Source organism: Rhinatrema bivittatum, chromosome 9 (genome assembly GCF_901001135.1).
Source record: "Rhinatrema bivittatum chromosome 9, aRhiBiv1.1, whole genome shotgun sequence".
In the NCBI taxonomy this organism is placed as follows: Eukaryota; Metazoa; Chordata; class Amphibia; order Gymnophiona; family Rhinatrematidae; genus Rhinatrema; species Rhinatrema bivittatum.
In genome coordinates, this window is record NC_042623.1 from 78,520,820 (window position 1) to 78,542,871 (window position 22,052).

Consider the following 22,052-nt stretch of genomic DNA (forward strand, 5'->3'; position numbering starts at 1 on the left):
CATCTATTTATACCACTGTAGGAGGGTCAACTAGTAACTCGAGGCGAGGTTTTGATGATGGTCTAGAGTTTGGGGGGGGGGGGGGTGCGGTTTTACATGCACAGTCAAAAGTACGAACAGCACAGTACACATCAGTGAAGATATGATGTGATTTGGCATGAGGAAAGGTACTCAAAGATGAGATTTGTACAATGTACTCTCACCCTAGCTTGATAGCACCCAGGTAGAGAGTGCATCAAGCTAGGGCAAGAGTACACTGTACTAATCTCATCTTTGAGTACCTTTCCTCATACCAAATCACATCATATCTTCACTGATGTGTACTGTGCTGTTTGTACCTTGACTGAGCATGTAAAACTGCCCTCCAAACTCTAGCCCACCACCAAAACCTCACCTAGAGTTACTAGTTGACCCTCCTACAGTGGTATAAATAGTTGACTAATATGAGAGCCTTATAGTCAGTCTCTCTCTCTCTCTCTCTCTCAGAAAGGCCTGTTCTGGGCACTTTGGAGCTGGCAAAGTGAAGATGTGATAAATTTAACACATACTGTGGTAAAATACCTCTGTGAAGTGCTAAAATAGCATGGGTTGTAGTAACTCAAAAATTACCCTAACCATGCCCCTTTTTATATCACAAGCACTATTCATACAAAATGTATAGCAAAATGATTAATCAAGGCCTTAGCTGGATAGCTGGATTCACTCCTGAATGCCCCCACCCTGACCCCAAGCAAGCTTGATATCTTTTTAGCCAGATCTTGGGCTATCATGGGGTCAGTCAACAGAGCGGGATTTTCAAATCCAGCTGTTTTCTAGCTAAGTCTGAATATGGAACTCACTGTCTTTTACACTTTAGGCTTGCCATTTTTGTGACTGGTACTGTCCTTCATCTCAATCCAGTCTTAGCCTTCTCTTCCTGACTCCTTAATCTCAAGCCTGACTACTAACTGTGTCACTCTATAATCTAACTACTATGCCTCTGTATTCAAAATTAACTCCATCTCAGATTCACTGCCTGCATAATTTTCCCTTCCATACAAATGTGAAAAATCCTATTGCCATGGGCTAATTAGTGGTGCTGTTGAGCAAGTGACTGAACTCAGTTCTCCCAGCCATCTCTTTCTATCCTTAGTTTCTCCATTCGCTGATTCTCTCAACTTCAATTCTCCAGCACTCTTCCTCGTCTACCTTTTAGATAGGAGTCCATAGTTTCAGATACAGTTCTTATCCTTAAATTCTAAAACACCAGGTCATTACATTTAATTATCAGTTTAGGAAAACAGACTTTCCATACATGCATTACAGAACATGGGAAAGGTGCAGAATGCACTAAGCATCTTTATCAGATAGATGGCAACATGATTTCAACTCTCCTGTATGAGTACTGCATTTCATTTGTTAATTTATCTGTCAGTGGCAACTCCTGGCTTCAGCAAAAACTGGAGAACTACACAAATTATCATATCTTTTCTTTATGTTCTTTTAATGATTTCTATTTTCTACTCTGTTACAATAACATCCATAGGAATCATTGGACATGGTACCTATATCTTATCCAAGCCTCTGAACCAAACCACCAAAGCAATGCCAAGTTGAAATTAGTTCCCCAACAAAGTTCATTCACTTGACCTGTGAAAAGGAAACCTGAAAAATGACATTGGAGGAAAATATTTAGATAAAGTTGTAAAGTGTACACTAAGTCCTTCAGTTGATTTCCCTTGTTTTCTTTCATTTCTTCCAAACTTCAATCCTTCTTTTTCCACCACAGTACATCCTGTTTTGAATTAGTCTTGGATCCACATTTATCGATGGAGTACATGCAGCATTGCAGCACATGTTGTAACAGGAGGTCATGTCTTTGGCTTGTGACAAAGTTTAAAAATGCACGTTTGGTACTGTCAATAAACTCTGAGCAGGGTGTTGCATGGATCTTCATCACTTCAGCAGCAGTCTTCATTCCCTCTGGCATATAGAATGGATACTCTTTGCCCCAGAGAAGATGCTGAATATGGCAAAGGTTAGAAAAAATTAAACATTTTACTTCACTGCAAAGTCAATGTTTGCTTGCTTATTTCATGTTAAAATTACTTTTTAAGGGTTATATTGGTTTTCTTTAGTATAATCATGTCTGCCAAACATTCACGTTGCACCCTTAGAGGTAGATTTTCAAAGGGTTACGCGTGTAAGATACGCGCGTAACCCTTTAAAAAAAAAACCTGCGCACGCCGAGCCTATTTTGCATAGGCTCGGCGGCACGTGCAAACCCCGGGATGTATGTCCCGGGGCTTTGAAAAAGGGGCGGGCCAGGGGTGGGGCCGGGGCAGGACGGCGGTCCGGGGCAATCCCGAGTCCTCCAGCACAGCAGCCGTGCCGGAGGTTCGCGCGCTGGCAACTGGCTGGTGTGTGCAAGTTACGCCTGCCAGAGGCAGGCGTAACTCCGTGGAATAAGGTGGGAGGGGGGATTTAGGTAGGGCTGGGGGGTGGGTTAAATAGGGGAAGGGAGGGAGCAAAAAAAAGTTCCCTCCAAGGCCGCTCCGATTTCGGAGCGGCCTTGGAGAGAACGGGGAAAGCCATCGGGGCTCCCCTTGGGCTCGGCGTGCGCAAAGTACACAAGTGTGCACCCCCTTGCGCGCACTGACCCTGGATTTTATAACATGCGCGCTGCAGCACGCGCATGTTATAAAATCGGGTGTACATTTGTGCGCGCCGGGTAGCGTGCACAAATGTACCCTGTGCGCATAGGATTTAAAATCAGCCCCATAGTCTCCAGCCTAAGGCTGGTGGATCTCACCCCTCTCAATATGCCCATGTCCATTCTTCCTCTCTATATTTCATCAACCCTCTAATCTTGCTCACACACCTCCAATTCCCTTAAGAACATAAGAAGTTGCCATATTGGGTCAGATCGAAGGTCTACAAGCCCAGCATCTGGTTTCAAACAGTGGCCAATCTAGGTTACAAGTACCTGGCCAGTACCAAAACATTAAAGAGAGCCAATGCTACTAGTGCCAGTAATAGCAGTGGCTAGTCCTTAAGCCATTGATTAATAGCAATTTATGAGCTTTTACTCCAGGAATTTATCCAAGCCTGTTTTAAACCAAACTACACTAACTGCCCTAACCTCTTTCTTGGGCAACAAATTTCAGAGCTTAACTGTGCATTGAGTGAAAAACAATTTTCTCTGATTTGTTTTAAATGTGCTACTTGCTAACTTCATAGAGTTCTCCCTAGTTCTTCTATTATCTGAAAGAGTAAATAACCAATTCACATTTACCCATTCTAGTCCTCTTATGATTTTAAATACCTGTACCATATCCCTCCTTTACCGTCTCTTCTCCAAGCTGAACAGGCCTAATCTCTTTAGCCTTTCCTCATAGGGGAGCCATTCCATCTGCATTTATCATTTCAGTCGCTCTTCTGTATATATCTTCTTCCTTACATTTTTCCTATATCCACTCAAACTCTGTAGCCAACCATGTTCCCCTTCTATCGCTAAGGCAGCAGCACTAGTAATAGCATGGTTGATAAGAGACCACTGTGCCCCCATTTACTCCACTGTTCCTCCTCCCTTCTATCTGCAATGCCTACTTGTGCTGTAAATAAAAAGCATACAGGTAGAGAAGGAGTGGTAGCCATGGGTACAGGGATTACTCAGTATCCGTCCAGCCAGCTGTTCTAGATTAAGGAGCACTACAAAAGGGACTGGGAGAAGGGAAAGAGAAGGCCTATCCTATTGTTCTTGGAGATGGATAAAGCTGCATAAGTGCTATACACCTACAAAAATATTCCCATGGGTGCTGGAGCTCTGATGCACCCATGTATTCCGTGCCAATGATGGTAACTTTTAACGTGTACATATTCATCGGCCCACGCCCATTTTATATATAATATATACATGTATATGCATGTATGTTATAAAATAGCCTGACCGTGCACACATGTGCGTGCAATTTTAAGCGGACACATGCTTATGCATGCAAATGTCGCTTCTACCACGTCAGTGGTATTGGTACTGGCGCACCAACGCCAGTACCAATTTTCCCAGTGCATTCCCAGTTTGCCCAGGTAAGAGATAGGACTTCCAAACCCCCCTAGTTTAATAGCCTCCCTTCTCCTCTGTAAGCCCCGTTCCTTAAGACACCACCAATCTATTTGTCTTTATTTTATTACCTTTACTTCCTCCATAGCAGAAGTAAAGCAAAGCAAGGAATCCTGGCATGCACTTGTACTTGTAAATAATTTCCGTGCAAACTTGAAGCTGAAATCCAGGAATGCCCATGCCCCACCCAGACCATGCCCACGCCACACCCCTTTTTGGGAACTTTTCATTTGTGCACGCAGCAAGAGATACTCACGAACTCAGGTGGATTTTAAAATCCACTCAGCGTGTACCAGCCTGAAATATCCTGGTATTAACGCACACTGGACAGTTAAAATTCACCTATATGCTCATTCCTCTTACTTGATGTGTATTCTCTTTCTACTTTTCTTGCCCATTCTTTTGTGCTCTTTACCATACTTTAATCGACACACTTTCTATGTCTTCTGGAAGTGTGCTCTTCTTGAACATTACTGTCCTTAGGCCCTTAGGCCTTTCATTCAGCTATTTTTTATATATAATTGCTCGGTCAGTTCTGTAGGTTTTCTGATTATTTCTAGGGAAATTATATCAAAGTCCTTTTCTTTCCTTTCTCTTACATTCTGCAGTTCCTCTTATATTTCTTCCATAATTTGCATGGTTACACAATCTCTGAACCCCCAACCCTGTTGTCTTCATGAAGTTAGCAAGTAGCACATTTAAGACTAATCAGAGAAAATTCTTTTTCACTCAACGTACAATAAAGCTCTGGAATTTGTTGCCAGAGGATGTGGTTAGTGCAGTTAGTGTAGCTGGGTTCAAAAAAGGTTTGGATAAGTTCTTGGAGGAGAAGTCCATTAATGGCTATTAATCAAGTTTACTTAGGGAATAGCCACTGCTATTAATAGAATCAGTAGCATGGGATCTTCTTAGTGTTTGGGTAATTGCCAGGTTCTTGTGGCCTGTTTTGGCCTCTGATGGAAACAGGATGCTGGGCTTGATGGACCCTTGGTCTGAACCAGCACGGCAATTTCTTATGTTCTTATGTTCTTCACAGCTTAATTGTGCCACGCTTGATTAATTATAAAGCTAAGTAAAAGCTCTATTAAAATCCAAATAAATAAACAAAAGAGAAGCTTCACTCTCCCTTTCTTTATGAATTCCTCTAGGTTTATTTCTCTTCATGCTCTTCCATCTTTTATATATAAAGGAAACCACTTTGAGGAGCTTCTTCTTTCTGTCTCCTCTAAGGACCACAGGAGCAGAAGCAGGGGTTGATAATTGACTCCATTTCATTCAATCCTGGTTTTACCCCAGTGTGTGCATGGAAATGACGTCCTCCTTTTTCTCTGGGAAGTCTATAAATGCAAGGGAGTAAAACCAGGACTGGATCAGTCTTTCAGGGAAAAATGGAGACAGCTGGAAACTCTAAGAAGAAGCCTGAAACAAGACCAATGTCCTCATCAGTTGTTCCCCTGATTTCTACACTTACCCAGGCCTGAGGATATGTGCTGGACTTTCATTTTGAAAGAGCTTTTATGATCAAGTTTTCTTCTGTAATATACTGAAAAAAAGTAAGAGATAACATGTGAAACTAATAGCTACTTAACATGCGATACTTGGTTATGAGAAACATGTTTTTTTAAATACTGTATACAGTCTTGTTGTCCTACTTTGGGATTAGAATCAGTTTGGCCTTATTTTTGTGTTAATTCTGAGATATGGGGAGTAACATTATATGTTTTAGTTTTAGAATTCACTTACAGTACCATACACTGAATGAAATGAATTTATTGCCTGCAGTGTGACAGGGAGAGTTGCACTTTATTATTTTTCTTTTAATGGAAATCCATGAGGGGGAAGGCTGACATAGTATTAACAGAGTGATTGGATTCTCCAAGTTTGTAATAGAGACCTTCATTTATTTATTTAACACATTTATATGCTGCATAATCAGTTCAAATAATAAACGCTATTTACAAAATAGCATCCATAATCATAAAAACAGAATAAAATAACCAAAAACATGAAAACCATAGTATGCTGCCAAAACCCAAACTAAGAATAAAGCTCTACCAAGGAAAGAACCATTCACCATGAGTTCTCATCACTAGGAAACTGCTATATCTTAACTTGCTTTCTTAACTTTAGATAGTTTAGTTCTGTCTAATCAGCAATGGCAAGTCATTCATGACAGTAGGTGCCACAATAGACAAAGGCATACCAAAATGCCACTGAAAACGTAATTTTTGAACTAAGCCTGAAGCTAACAAACAGCCCTGAAAAGATCTAAACCTTTGACCAGGTCTGTACTAAACCAGTCTCTGCCACAAATACTTGGGACTATTGTTCCTCATAAATTGAAAGACTATGGGCTGGATTTTAAAAGCCATATGCGCGTAGGGCCTATTTTAAAAAGGCCTGGCGACACGCATAAAGCCCCGGGACACATGCAAGTCCCGGGGTTTACAAAAAGGGGCAGGGGCGGGGCCAGAGGCCTCCGACATAGTGGCCATTTGCTGCTGTATTGGAGGATTGCATGCCAGCAGGCTGCCGGCGCGCGCAAAAGGTAAAACAAAGGTCAGGGGGCGGTTAGAGTAGGGCTGGGGGGGGGAAGGTTAGGGGAAGGGTTGGGAAGGGAAGGGGAAGGGAAGGGAAGGGGGGAAGGCAGTATGGCTCAGCACGCAAGATGCACAATTGTGCACCCCTTTGCGCGCGCCGACCCCTGATTTTATAACATTTTTATTTATTTTATTTATTTAACACTTTTCTATACCGACCTTCATGAATAAATTCAAATCAAATCGGTTTACATGTAACAAGGGGTATAACTTAATCAACCATTTAACAAGAGGCGAAAGTTACATATAACAAGGAGGCAGAACTTAGGGTGGCTAAGGTAGCCGGAGGCGAAGGACAGCATAATTGAATAAACTAAATAAAGAGAAAAACAAAGAAACAAAGGCATAAATATAACGTCTAAGCTAAGCGGGGCGCCTAGTTAGGTAAGCGGAGCCAGTCTGGTAGAGTATTGATGGTTTTGAAAGTTAAGGGCAGGCTTGGAGGAAAATCAGGTGTACATGTGTGCGCGCCAGGTAGCGCACGCACATGTACACCCGCGCGCACCTTTTAAAATCTACCCCTATGACTCATAACTTTAAACTTTGCCATTTCTGCAATTGGTAACCATCACCTTCCCTAGTTTCTCCCCGAGAGTTTCAATTCGCAATATATTTGGTAAAATACAAACTTTCTTGCTTTCTCCCCCAAGAATGAGCCTTGTGCACAGAGAACTCCCCCCTCCCCCCCCCCCACACCTACACACACAAACACACACATACGCACACCTACACACATACCCCTACGCATACCTACACACATACCCACACACACAGACACAGACACACACACACACCTACACAGCCCTACACACACACACAGGGTAAAACCTTGATAAAACATTTTAAATGTCTCTTGCTGTCATGTTGTTTTCCCTGCCATGAAGCAGAAAACCAAATGCCTAAGAGAAAATTGTATTTTCCCTCTTGACAGCTGGACAAACAATGTTTGTTGTTTGGATCTTAGGGTAGGATTGTATTTTGTTTTTCATTTATTAAAGCAAGTACGTTTTATAATGGTCGTGATGCTTTCTGAAGGTCACATGTTTGAAATATCACAGGAAAGATCGCTCAAATATTCATTTTCTATTTTCATCTCAAATGAATTTCTGTTTTCTCCTAAATTCACCCCCCCCCCCCCCATGTTTGTTCTACCTTGGCCTGTTTTAATCTTCTTCTAAATTGTGTTGTTTTCCATTTCACACACTGTTCTTTTCTCCCTCAGGGCACTGACGGAAGTTTACTGCCTTTGTTCTGCTTATGCAATAGGAATCACCTTAGTTCAAAGTGAATGGAAGGCTGTATGCTTTCTGGGCAAAACTCCAGCAATGTAAAGGAATCTTCTTGCTCAGTCTCGCATTATTACCAACTTTGTACATCTTTTCCTCTCTCAGCGGGCAGATGTTTTGTTGTTATTCATCTCCAGTCCTTTCTATAATAATGTAGGTACCAAACCAATTTGTATCTGAAATGGCCTTTCTTTCTCAGCCTACAATTGAAATTAATAATGCCTTCACCATCTGCAATGCCTCATGGGAATTTGAGGCTCTTGGGAACTAAAGTCCTCTGCCGATATTATGTTTTTGGCAAATGAAGCATCAAAAAGTTAACAAAATACCTGATGGATTTAAGGTTTAGGGAAAGGGTTCTTATTTCTAGGCTATTAAACTTGTGAGGCTCTCTTCTCCACTCCCTGTAGTTCTTTCAAAGTAAATTGTGTGCGCAAGCTGCACAGTCAGCTGAGCCGAGAGTAAACAGGACTGGTAATACCAACTATTAATTTTAAAATATAGTTCATTCTGGGTCACATAGATTAAGGTAACCACAATGGTCAAGTATATACTAATACAAATGGGCTATCCACAGGTATTATTCTTTCATTTATTTATTTATTATTTATTTTATTTATTGTTTTTGTTATACCGAGTTTCATGATAGGCATCACATCAACCCGGTTTACAAACAACAAGGAGTGTAAAGCATAACGTAACGTAAAAAACAATATTTTCAATAAGAACCTTGAACTTTAAATACAGTGAATCAGAAAAAGGGAGAGGGAAAGTTACAAAAAACAAGGAAAATAAACTTGGGATGGAAGGGGAGAAATTGAACAGCACAATATTTACATTTCAGCCTATTGATACATTAGAATGTATCAATATTCATGAATAATTATACATGAATAAATAATTATTCATGAATTATACATGAATTATACATGAATTATACATGAATAAATAATTATACATGAATAAATAATTATTCATGAGTAATTCATGAATAAATATACAAACATATACCTGTGTACATTTCAACACATATTTTATTAATCACTTATAATTCAAATCCACATACATCTAAAACCTACTCACACTCATTACGCATACCACATTCAATCACTAGTTGTAACATTGCACCTATCACTAATACAATATTATAGCTATCACTCACATATTAAAATACATACACATATTGCACATAATAATTATTATACAGCAGTTTTGAACATCCGTGATTATACCACTTGAAAAAATCCAACGCTATCTACCTACTCTGTTCCCTTCTCAATTAGTCTTTTTAAGATACTCAATTTCTTAACTTAGTTTTTATAAAGACTATAAATGCTGAAGAAGATTATTTATAACCAACACTATCTCTTTACTATATTCCCTTCTCATCAACACTTTTATAAACTTATTTTGAACTCTTTTTTAAAGTTCCCTACTCCGTTCCCTTCTCACTTGATCTTTTTTTAGAGTTCCCTAAAAAAACTCTAAAAAAAGATCAAGTGAGAAGGGAACGGAGTAGGGAACTTTAAAAAAGAGTTCAAAATAAGTTTATAAAAGTGTTGATGAGAAGGGACACCAGGGACATCCCCTGGCACCACTACCCAGGTAATCTATCTTTAAACATTTTTTTCACCATTATGCTTTCAAACAAGTTTCTGATCTGTGCCCTCCAAATACAGAGAGCACACTATTCTTCTCTAAAAAAAAAAATGTTTACTTGAATAGTTGCCTTAGAAGTGCCATATTTCCTTATATAAAATGTATTTTAATTTTGAGTTCTTTTTAATTACAATGGGGGAAATGGTGGCTGAAGACAAAGAGACTGCTATAGGCTGCACACACCGACTGCTCCTCTTCCACCACCTTCCCTCCCCCAGTTGACCACAGCAGTGGAGGAGGTACCACCACCACCACTGCCAGCTCCCCTCCAACCCCAGTGGATCCAAAATGGCTCCCATTTAAAAAAACAAACTGTGAAGATCACTGTTCTAGATAGTAACAATTCCAGTAACCATGCAGCAAAGATATGAAAGGAAAGTATGAAAACCTGGAACAATGCAATACAAGGCATGTCTCTGGCCAGGAGGCCATGAAGAGGAACAAAATTCTCTCAGAATTTGTGCTTCAGAGAAGAATTGGTAAAAATAAGGGGGATGTGGTAAGAATTGGTTAATAAGGGGGATGTGGTAAGGACCAAGAATGTAGGTTTGGGGGTATAAATACAAGTCGTTGGGGGAGGAGGAAGCCTTAGTGAATCAGCCTCTTTCTGGGAACATAAAAATATATAGACAGTTAAGTGGCACTGTCTAAAATTTTTAAAAAGTGCACTGAGGGCCTGCGGCCTGATAACCGGCCCCCCCCCCCCCCCCTACTCCCCAATATTTTGTAACTGGCCTTGCCGGACTGAGCCCCCCCCCCCCCAACCAGGCTCCCAAATCCCTCCAAAGTGTTAAAAAAAAGAATTGCAGGGTCTGTAGGTCAGGTCCCCCCCATCTCTTCCTGTCCCAGTTTCATAATTTCTTTACGAAGCTCTGTCCTGCTTCACCCTGATCTTCCACCCTTTTAGAAACCACCCCACCATCCAGATTCCCACCCCACAGACCTTTTATTCTCTTACCTGCTCCCGGTGCTTCCGGGGTTGCTCTGACTACCTTAGCTGGTTACATACAACAATCGGCTAAGTTAGGCGGATAAACTAGGCCTACCCAGAAACACCCCATAACAAAAATAAGACACTCCTAACTGCCACCTAACTCCAACTCAAAGCACTGCCTCCAGGAAGTGACCATCTCAGCACTCTCAAAGGGAGGGACTGTACCGAATGGTGCCTTTCATTTATGTGAACTGCCTGTCCCTAGCTAAAAGGACTTCACTAAGGGCCAGAATGGTAATGAGCCTGGAGAGGCCATTACAGCTAGATAACGTGTGAATTATCAAACTAAATACCTTTGAATATTGACCCCCATAATCTCTGCATTTTATTTTCTGATCCTGCCCAAACCTTGCTCCCGGAAATGCCCCCCATCCCCCCCGTGCGGCAAATAATGTGTGCATTTTGGAACTCCGTGCATACTTTTAGCCTGACTGAGGGAGTGTAATTCTCTCATAAGTCAGTTTTCCCTGCTAATTCACTTTTTACCCCTGTAGATGGCTTTGAAAATTTCTCTCTCTGTCTATAGAAAAAGATCTTGACGAATCAGGTCCTGGCTTCTAGAAACCGCACAGGTGCCTATGAATAGAACTGCCTTACAGAGAATAAAGAGAAAATCATCACTATGCAAGCTCTTGTTTTCAATAATGGAACCTCAAATGTTTTTACAGAAGATAGCCCCCCCCCACTCCGAGACCAGAATTAGTCTCTGAAATTCCCCTACCCCAGTCTGTTCCCCGCTTCATTACAAACTCTGTCTCAGGGGCTCCTTACAATTCTCTGTCCCCACGACTCTTTACATAGTTGGTATTAGGCTGAAAGCAGACAGAGATCCACCAAGTTCAACAGTTTTTTGACTGCCTGATATTTCTCTCTAAATGGTAATCTAAGGGAGGCAAAAGTACGCTATTCATTGGCTGTCAGTTCTGCAGCAACGCAGTTTGTTCCTGACCCTGAAAATGGTGATTGGTTGAGAATCACTGGATTCACACTGTTCCCTAGCATGTAGCTATGGTATATCATCATGCCCGCCACTAAACATTTCTACAATTTAATTTTCTGTTGAATTACAGGATAAATTTGCCTAGTAACTAAGGGGGTCATTTTCTATAGCTTTCGCACGCGAAAATTCTCTTTTCGTGTGCGATAGCTAGATCGGGGCGGAGTCGGCACCGGAAGGGGAGGAGTCGGGGCGGACGCAGTGAAGACATTGCTAATGACGAAAAGGTAAGGCCCCTTATCGTTGCCAGTAACGCTCCCAATAGCACCACCTGTCACGGTGGCGCTATTGGTTTGCGAAAGCCGGCAGCGATTCTCAAAGACCTGCAATTTTACAAAACATCCAGGCCTAAGAGCCCTATGTGAAGAGCAGCCACCACAGCTGCCCTTCACTCCTACCTCATGTGAGCTGCAGTTACTGTTCCTTACTTCTGTCCATGTGGGCCACAGTAGCTGCTCCTTACTTCTGCCCTGCATCGGCTGCTGCAGCCTCTCCTTATTCACACCTGGTGTGGGCTACAACAGCCGCTCCTCACCCACCACCTGTGCATTGGCCGCAGCAGCTTTCTTTCATTTCTGCCCACATAGACTGCACTGCAGCATACACTCTTACCACCATACCCACAATATGGTCTGCATTCCCCCGCCTTGAGAATCCCTGTTATAGAGCAGTCTTCAGCCGGGGCAGATTAATAATGACATACAGAAATAGGGAAAGAGATAAAATAGCAAAATAAATAAGGCAGTGCGACCGAAGGACAAAGCAGAGAGGAGTACAGGAGGAACAATATAGCAAGCGATGATAGCAATTTTAGAAATCATGGAATAGGCACAGGGGATCCTTAGTCATGAAGACATGAAGGCAAAGCCATAGATCGAGCAGGGTTTGTGGTATTGCAAAAGGCAGGAAACAGAGCAGACTAGACAGACCTTGTGCTAGCATATTCTATGTCTCTATGTTAAGGAGCGTTGCAGAGAGTTTTAAGGGAAAGGATAACAATTTTGAATTCAATCTTGTACTAAACAGAAAGTTAGTAAAAATAATTCAAGTAGGAAAATAGTAGAGTCAGACGTTAGAAATGAAATATCTTCCTTGCAGTGAAAGAGAAGCAGAATATGCAGGACCCAGGAAAAGAAGTCACAAGTAGCAATTGAAAGTTTTAATAATGGTTTGCTAAGTCACAGTACAAATTGAAATAAAATCATGCAACATTTAATGCAACATTTAAAACAAAGCAAGTTTTTTTGTTCGTGTTCATATTACTTATCCCTTATCATAGCAAATACCAGCTTGAATATTGGAAGGGAAATGCTGGAAAAAAAAATACTAGCTATGCATAGCAGGAATTTCCCTAGGAGGAAGTTAAACAGTAATTGACTCTCAGCATGAGTAAAGTGTGGCTGCCTTGTTAGTCCACTTGGATATTACCTGATGAAGGAAGTGTAGCTCTCGAAAGCTAATATTAAGTTAGTCCAATAAAAAGGTACCACCTACAAGATGTTTGTCACCTTTGTTTCTACCTATCTTAGCATGAGGCAGCAGTTTCACAAACATTTTATTTCTAAAACCAAAATTAGTCTAAATTTAGGAGAATGAAAGTGACAATAGACCTGGTTAACTAATCTTTTTTTCCCCTAAATGAAGAATAATCCCAGCAAAACTGGCCTGTGACAGCCTAATTTCATTAGATCTTGGAAGCCAAGCATGGCTGGGCCTGGCAAGCATCTTGATGGGGAATCACCTGGGAAGATCAGACACCATGGACTGCAGAAGGCAATGGCAAAGCTTTGCAGCATTCTGCCAAGTAAAGGTCATAGGCACTATGGTGGGTTTGTGATCAACCAATTCTCAACACCGAGAAATAAGTAGAAAGGGGGATAGGAAAAAAATACCATCCACAGAATGGGGAAAAGCCTTAGTGAATCAGACACAAGGGGGTACATATTCAGCTGCTAAACAGCTAATTAAGATAGCTGGATACCCATATTCAGCTAACTTAACCGGGATATTCAGTGGCGCAGCTGTGCTGCTGAATATACCCGGATAAGTCACAGTTACCCGGCTAACTCAGCTCCTCCTTGGAACGCCTACCTCCTGCTCCAGGAACACCCCCCGACTTACCTTGCTAAATTCTCGCCAGGATAATTCATTATCCAGCTAGAATTTAGCCAGCTAAGTATTTAAAAAAAATGGCTAAGCCATTTAGACAGATAACTTTCCCATGATCTGTCTAAATGGCTTTTGAATATGTACCCCAATGTGATTAATTTTGCATGTTGTAAAATGTCAATATATTTGAAACAATGGTTGCGCTTGTTCTTGGAATTGCAGCTCTTCCCTTTAACCTGAAATTACCTTTCTTATTATTCTAGAGCAATAAAATGTGTAAAGCATGAACAAATAATTTTCATGAGACTCTACCTCTTAATGTTATATGTCCAATAAGAGCCAGCATAGTCACTAGTATCATAAAAGTCACTGCCAGTGTGATCAACTGCAAGCATGTTTCATTATCACTTGTACGATCCAACAGTGAGAGTGCTAAAAAAAAAAAAAAAAAGAATGCATTGTTATTACTATTAGCATTTATGATCTGGCATGCATTTTCAAAGTACAAACTGGGGGTCTCTCTATATCTATCTCTTTGGAAGGTGACAAATGGTTTCATTCTTTACCTGTGACAAGAAGCTTTTGAATATAGGACCCCACCACCCAAAAAACATTGACAGTATCTAATGCCATTTGCTATAAATAAATAACATAGCATGGAACAAGGCATACGCTTCACTCACTTTTCCCTTTCTCTCTGTGTATATATATATGGAATGCCCCCTCACAAGAGACAGACGTTTGAGCATGCTATCATTTAAGTGAACTGCAGCAGAGATAAAACAATGGAGAACAATGAGCCGCCAGCCCAGGAAACACAGAATGAAATTAAAAAGATCAGACCCCCTTACTGTGAAGGCACTTAAATGGCCATTGAATAGGTGAGGCAGTTATTCAGGTAGAGGATTTGCATGTCACAGCCCCTGAATTTCTGCTGGTAATTTTGTAGGAAATATCACTAAAAAAAAATCAGAGGATTCAAACTCCTAAATTACAGAACCATGACTGGGGAAGGGATTTATGAAAGAAATGTACTGAAAAACAGTCATGGGAAGCAAACAGATTTTCACCCTGACTAACAAGTGTATTCAGACACGTGGGTAGGAAGTTCCCAGACAATAGAAGGATAGTCAGGTAGATAGAGGGGTATGCACATGGTCTCTTTCTATGATCCTGCCTGGGTCTTTGCCTTTTGGCTCAGAGGTGACCCATACAGGGTCAGACAACAGATAAAGCAAAAGCCAGGTTGAGAGAACATGACTTATCCAAGCTGGGTAACAGCACATGACTGGCCATAAGCTTAGTGGAGCTAAAATCACTGAAAGCAGAGACTGTGGAGGGCCAGAACCACTGAACACTACACTAGCTATGACCCTAGTGAAGCTGTAAACCCAATCCAAGGAAAAGCCTTCTCCCGAGGGAGGAGAATTGAATGACAGTAGCAGGTCTTGAGGTCGAATAATATCCCAGCAGCAGATCTAGAAATCAAGCTGTCCCCCTTGAGCACAAGGACCCCAGCAGCAGTCTGGGAGGTGGAGTACAGTCCCCCAGGAGAGTGTGGACCCCAGTTGCAAACTGGGAGGTGGTCGGGTCCCTCTGGAGGGCATGGACCCCAGTGGCAGAATGGAAGGTGGAGTTAGGTCCTCCAGGAGGGCATAGACCTCAGCAGCAGACCAGGAGGCAGAGTCAGGTCACCCAGGAGGATGTGGACCCAAGTGACAGACCAGGAGGTACAGACAGGTCCCCCAGGAGGTAATGGACCCCAGCATTGGCACGGACCTTTCAGACCAGGAGGTACAGACAGGTCCCCCAGGAGGTCATGGACCCCAGCATTGGCATGGACCTTTCAGCAGAGTGGAAGGAGACAGTTTAGATATAGTGGACCCTCCCCCCAGGCCAACACTGCCCACCAACCCAATTGCATTTTTTCACATGGGTGAGACTTGGAATAAGGGGGCGAGGATAATAATAATACTTGAGTGAGCGGGAATGCAAGAGGTCCCTTCTATTCTATATGGTAATATATTGTGGGAGCTAACAACCACAAATTGCCAAATACTAAATGTTCTTGCTCCCTTATAGAAATGTATATAGTTGTGTAGACTGAGACTATTGACCACAAGTAGATAAGTGTGCTGTTTGACATCCTATTAGTCATGTATATAGTCATGTAGAAATGTATATGCTTGTATAGTCTAATAAACCTGTTTATATCTGTACATACTGCCAGCCTTGTTCGCAGTCCCATTTGTTTTACTGGGGTGAAGGGAGGGAAATCCCACCCATTAACACCTTCTTCCCCAGGTGGAGGCACCAAATACCAATAATATGAGGACCGACGGAGTCTGCCCTAGGGGGGGCTCCATCCAGGTCGGTCCTGCACCCAGGAATGCCCCACGAGGTAAGCGGTCAAAGAAGTGTTACAGATAGATAGATAGATATATCTAGAGGGAGAGAGAGATACCATGTTGCAAGGGAGATACTGGATAGTTCACTGATTGTTTTGAGTTATTACATTAAGTCTCAAGGAAGCTATTGTGCTAAAGATTTAATGTGCTGTGGAAATCCATAATATATCAGGCTTGGTAGTGTGTCCATCAGTGCTCGCCCATGTTCTGCAGCCCGCCGATAGATGGTGCTATAATATATCGGCTTGGTAGTGTGTCCGTAAGTGCTCACACATGTTCCCCAGCCCGCTGATAGATGGCGCAGGCAGCTCCCTAGCCGCCTTGGAGACTCAAACACGCCAAAGGTACGAAGGACAGTGGCCATCGCAGGACAGGCAGAATATAGCAGAGGAGACCCTGGCATGCTGCAAACGGAGCGCGTCCCGCGGCACACGCTCTGTTCGCAGTGAGAATGAAGGCCCGGCATGCCGTTTGCAGCAAAAAGGGAAGGCCCCCGTGTGCCGCGATCAGTGCGCCCAGGTCTTCATCTTCGCCGTGAACGGAGCGTGTGCCACGAGACGCGCTCCGTTTGCGGCATGCCAGGGTCTCCGCTGCTATTTTCTGCTCGAGGCGAAAATGGAAGGCCCCTGTGTGCCGCGAATGGAGCGCCGGGCCTTCATCTTCACTGTAAACGGCACGCCAGGCCTTCATCTTCGCCACGAATGGCGCAGGTCCCACAGCATGCCGTTGAGAAAGAATGTGTTGGGGAGGGGAGGGTGAGAGAGAGCAGGAGGGTGTGAGAGAGAGCATGGGGGGAATGCCAGTAAGAGAGAATGTGTGTGTGAGAGAGGTGGGTAACAGAGAGCATGGTTGGTGAGAGGGGGTGGGGAGGGTGTGAGAGAGAGCATGGGAGGTAAGAGAGGGTGGGTGGGGGGATGCTTGAGTGTGGGTTTCAGAGAGCGGGAGCCTATATGAGGGGAGGGGGATGCCAGTGAGAGAGAATGTGTGTGAGAGAGAGAAGAGGGGTTGTGGGGGAGTGTGAGAGACAGCTTGGTTAGTAAGAGGGGGAGTGCGCGGGATGCTTGAGTGTGGGTTTCAGAGAGGGAGCTTATATGAGGGGATGTGTGTGTGTGTGCCAGAGAGTGAGGGAGCCTGTATGAGGGTGTGTGTGTGTATGTGGAAGGGACACTCTTACAGTGAATTTCTAAGGAAATTCTGCTCAAAACAAGAGCAGATGTGCCAATAAAATGGCTTGCCACCCGGGCGTAGAATGGGTACAGTTGCTAGTCTATTATATGCTGGACTATTGACTTCTTTATAATTTGTCACCCATTACCCCACTTAGCCTTTGGAAGGTCATTCGTCAATTTAAAAGACTGTGAACCTCAGTGGATGTACTGTTCACTTACTTCATCAACAGAACAGGCACGGGGCGGGGTCTATGAATTATTTTAACATTTGTTGTTTGCTACCCCACTCAGTAGGTGGAACGTTATTCATTTTGCAAGCAGATTGTGAATCTTATTGAATGTACTACTTGTTTGCTTCTTTAGGAAAAACAGACATGGGATTCTATCCATGTACTGTTTAAATATTAAATAGCTGTGCACTATCTTTAATGTTGTAGAGCAAATGATACAGTGTGTTTAAAAGTTGGTTATTAGCACATTTGACTACAGCAAGTTTGTTATTTTAAAAACTAAACAGAAAAATTCATAAAATATTAAATATATTATATAAATACAATCTACAGTAAGTGCAGTTTATTAATAAAGATTAAGTGTTAAATACACATATATGGTTTTTGTGGTAGAGAAATTACATTAGGGTTCATACAATGGTCCTATATTTACAGTATATATATATATATATATATATATATATATATATATATATATATATATATATATATATATATATTATATAATAACAACTGTTCTTGAAACTTATGGTGGCAAATTATTGCATTGTTCCTTCCCAAAAAGTCAATATTCTTAATCAGGTAATATGAATGAGTTATTCCTTATCTGTTTTACAAAACGTTTTGGAAGAGTACTGATAAAGGAAATGCCAAGTAAAGAGGTTGATGTACCATTGCAAGAAAAACTTGGCAAAAGCTACTTTGCATGCTAAAATATCACAAATACATACTGTTCACTGTTTGCCATTTTAGCACACAAAGGTTTTCCTTTGCAAACAGAAACATTTTGAATGTGGTCTTATGCATACAAACTTTGATTTAAATCAATAGTTAAGTTTCTGCAATTCTTTTGTTTTCAGACCTCTGAGGATAAGTGGGCTCCAACTGACCAGTGGAAAAGTCTGTGCTTTTTTTTCTAAAGTTCTTGGAGAAAGTATAAAGTTTTTGTATTTTTATACCTGTGTGGTTTTTTTTTTTTTGTGCAGGTTGGTTTAAAAACAAAATAACAGACAAATTAGCTAATAGACCTTCAGATCTATTAGTTAAATGTGTAACCTGAGATCATGTGGTTCAGTGAAGGGAAGAGGATATGATTTCCCTTCTTGGCTCTCCCTCTAACTTAATCCTCCCTCATCCACTTGATTTTTTGGTCTTAAACTCCATCGGGATTTGTAGAATGTTGATTCTCAGACTCTCCCAATTTTTGTGTAGTAAAATAGCCACCAGGATGCTGAAAAAGGAGAAAGAAAAGGAGAAGCAGAAAGCATCTGATCTCAACATGGCAGAAGAGGCCAAGCCTGCAGCCAGAAACCCTCCCAGCTGCTTCTGCAACTATAGTAGCAGACTTAATATTGGCAATGGTGATGGCATTGGAGCCAGAGCTGAGGTGAATCTTTGATAAACTGGAAGAAGTTTCAACCCTCATGACAGGCTTTAAGTGTCATTTCACTGAGGTGAAACAGCGAATTTCTGATAATTACTATGGCCTAATTGCGGCCTGCTCTGAAATGACCACGCTGCAAGCCACGATTACAAAGCAAACTGAAAAGTTGGATGACTTGAAAAACCGCTTGCGACGGGACAATCTGAGGTTTATTGGTTTACCTAAATCGCTGGCAGAACCTGACCTGCAAGGTTTTCTAGAATCCTGGCTTCCCACAGAATTAGGGCTGTCGGTGAAACATGGAAGGCTGCAGATTGTGAGGGCACATCAGCTTGGCCTTAAACGATTAGCTTCTGAGAGACCATGGGTGGTCATCGCCAAATTGCTTAATTTTGCACATAAAGCAGAAATATTGCAAGCGCCTCATGCAGGGAAGCATCTCAGCTACGACAATAGAAGGATCCTCATGTTTCAAGACTATTCTGCTGATCTCTCTGTGCTACACTGGGCCTTTATACCCTTATGTGCACAAATATTTAAGATGGAGCTTCAAGCGGCTTTGATCTACCCAACGAAGCTAGGGGTGACAACGGTAACAGGATTTCATTGGTTTTCTAAAGTATCTGATGTTCAACATTTCATCGCAGAGATGTCAGCAATGAGATCTCCACCTCATCAGTCTACAGACGCAGTGCCTTGAGCTTGGCTAACTTGAGTGGATTCCTACTTCTTTTTCGGTTCCATAGTCTCTTTGAGAGACATTGGAAATTTGGACCAGGAGGATATGTGGTTATTGTGCTTGTCTAACTAACTTCTTTTTTCATATTACAGGTGGTATTTTCTCAATAAGAGTGGTTTGTTTTCGGTGGAGGGGAAGGGGAAGGGGGAGGCAGAGCCATCTGCATGATCACTGATCTCCTTTTGTTAGGCTATGTGAGTATGTGGGCCCAGGGCCAAGGTGAGACATAGTACCGCCCACGGGGAGGAGCCTTGTGAGCCTCACCATCAGGAGGCGAGGTCTCAGCTAGGAGTGCACAGAGCAACAGGTGCTGGAGAGAGAGAGTAGAGAGGAGAGGGCAGAAGAGCTAGAGATGGTGATCCCAAGGGGTGGAGCCACAGAGTGTCAGCATGGGAAGCTGATGTCAGGTCTAGCTAGATTGTCCTTTAGTCTTTATTAAAGAAACAGAGTGACACTGCCCATGGAGCGGGGAGTAAAGCAGAAAGTCACAGAGACGTAGGGGTGCCACAAGTCTGGCAGTGGGGTATACCCACGGAGTAGTCCTCTGTAGAGATGAACAGTGATGGTCTGTAGAGCAGGGTACACCGGTGAGGATTCCTCAGTAGCGTTGGCATGGTAATGGTCCGCAGAGCGGGGTACACCGATGAGGGTCCTCAGCAGCGTAGGTAAAGCAATGGTCCGCAGAGTGGGGTACACCGATGAGGGTCCGCAGTAGCGTTGGTACGGCAATGGTCCACAGAGCGGAGTACTCACTGTAGTAGAGCACAGTTCCAGAGGAAGCCCCGGGGAACGGGGCAAGGAGCAGTCCAAGGGGCAAGGCCCCCCGAGGAGCGGATAGCCATAGACAAGGTAGGGCCCCTGAGGAGCGGGTACTCGGAATGACTCTCGTCAAGGAAGCAGGAGCTGGAATGCAGGTCTGGAGTGAGCAGATTCAGCAATGAGGGAACTCGTTGCCAAGTTGTAGGCAGGCAGGGCCAGCCAGCTTAAATGTCCATGAGAAATGATGACATCTGGGGGGGATGCCCCCGAGGTTCCCGCCATGATGTGGATAAGACTGGCCTGAGGGCATGCGCACACGCCTAAGGAACTCCCAGGGCAAGATGGCGGTTGGCAGCGTCCATGCCATGCGGGAAGGCCCGGGAACTAGGGCGTGCAGGTCAGCGATAGCTGGCGGAGGCCGCCAATCTCCCCAGAGGAGTTGATGCAGGAAGGCATAAGGTGAGCAACAGCGGTCGCAGCCGTCTGTGACCAGCGGGCGTAACACCTTTAGTAAAGTATTGGGGAGTTTTCAGTGGAAGGATATGTATTATGGGGATCAGGGGGTTGAGACTTTTAAGATTCAGTGGTTCATTTCTTTTGGGTTAACTCATACATTTTTTGGCTAAATTCCATGAGTTTTTTTTATATTAGAGGGATGCCAGAATTCTGGGTGGAGATTCATGCAGGGAGGTTCTCCTGTCCTTGATATAGTTTTTTGATGCTTTTTCCCATATACTTGAGGGAAATTTGGCTGAATGAAGACACAAGGGATTAAATTAATATCGTGTAATGTGGGTGGAATATATTCAGTAATTAAACGATCTCACAGCATTAAAAAAGCAATCTGCAGCTTTTGTTGTTTTTCAGGAAACACACTTGAGTGCATTAGAGCATGTTAAACTGCGACAAGACTGGGTGGACTCGGTTTATTTTGTCTCTGCTTCCACACAGTCAGCGGAAGTCACCATTTTAATTCATAAAAATATTTAATTCACAATCCAAAAAGAAATAAAGGATTCAGATAGTAGATTTTTGATATTAGGGGCAAGGGTTGACAATAAGCCATTAGTGTTATGTAATCTATATGCCCCTAATCATAAGATCTATCAATATCTCCTTCCTTATACTGATCAAGGCTTGATCCTAGGAGAGGACTTCAATTTGGTCCGTGATCCCAATTTAGATAGGTCTCATAGGGTGAACGTACAGAAAGGTATGTCGGGGAAGGGTATAGCTTTTCTGGAAGATGTGTTATATGTGGTGGACATGTGGTGGGTTTTACATCCATATGAAAGGATTTTACCAACTTATCTAGAGCTCATTCCACTTATTCCAGATTAGAATACATTTTGATGGGCCAGGAGGTTTTTATGAACCTTGGCTACTGGAATAGATGGGATTACAATTTCTGATCATGCCCCTGTCTGGATTCAGATTTCATTTCATTCCAGTGACCCAGTGTTTAAGAGCTGGCGTTTCCCCTACTATTTAGCAACAGATCTACCCTTTCAGGAATACTTGCAGCACAAATGGAAGGACTTTGAGAGTCACTACGTTATACGTGCAAATGATCCCATCTTTTTTTGGTACACAGCGAAAACTAAGCTCAGGGGTGATAT

General features: G+C 42.6%; 1 protein-coding gene across 2 annotated transcripts in view; it reads right to left on the reverse strand.

Annotated features, from left to right (window-relative positions):
• Positions 1-351: 351 nt before the first annotated feature.
• IL17REL (interleukin 17 receptor E like) overlaps positions 352-22,052 on the reverse strand; it is a 142,328-nt gene continuing 120,627 nt past the window's right edge. The window contains exons 16-18 of one of the 2 annotated variants that reach the window (XM_029616471.1): positions 14,057-14,176; positions 5,571-5,642; positions 352-2,002 (exon numbers count right to left, since the gene is read on the reverse strand). In XM_029616471.1, coding sequence (XP_029472331.1) covers positions 1,941-2,002; positions 5,571-5,642; positions 14,057-14,176 — 254 coding nt within the window. In that variant the 3' untranslated portion in view covers positions 352-1,940. Of the gene's footprint in view, positions 2,003-5,097; positions 5,437-5,570; positions 5,643-14,056; positions 14,177-22,052 lie in introns of those variants that run through there. The other variant, XM_029616472.1, reaches the window with a different exon arrangement.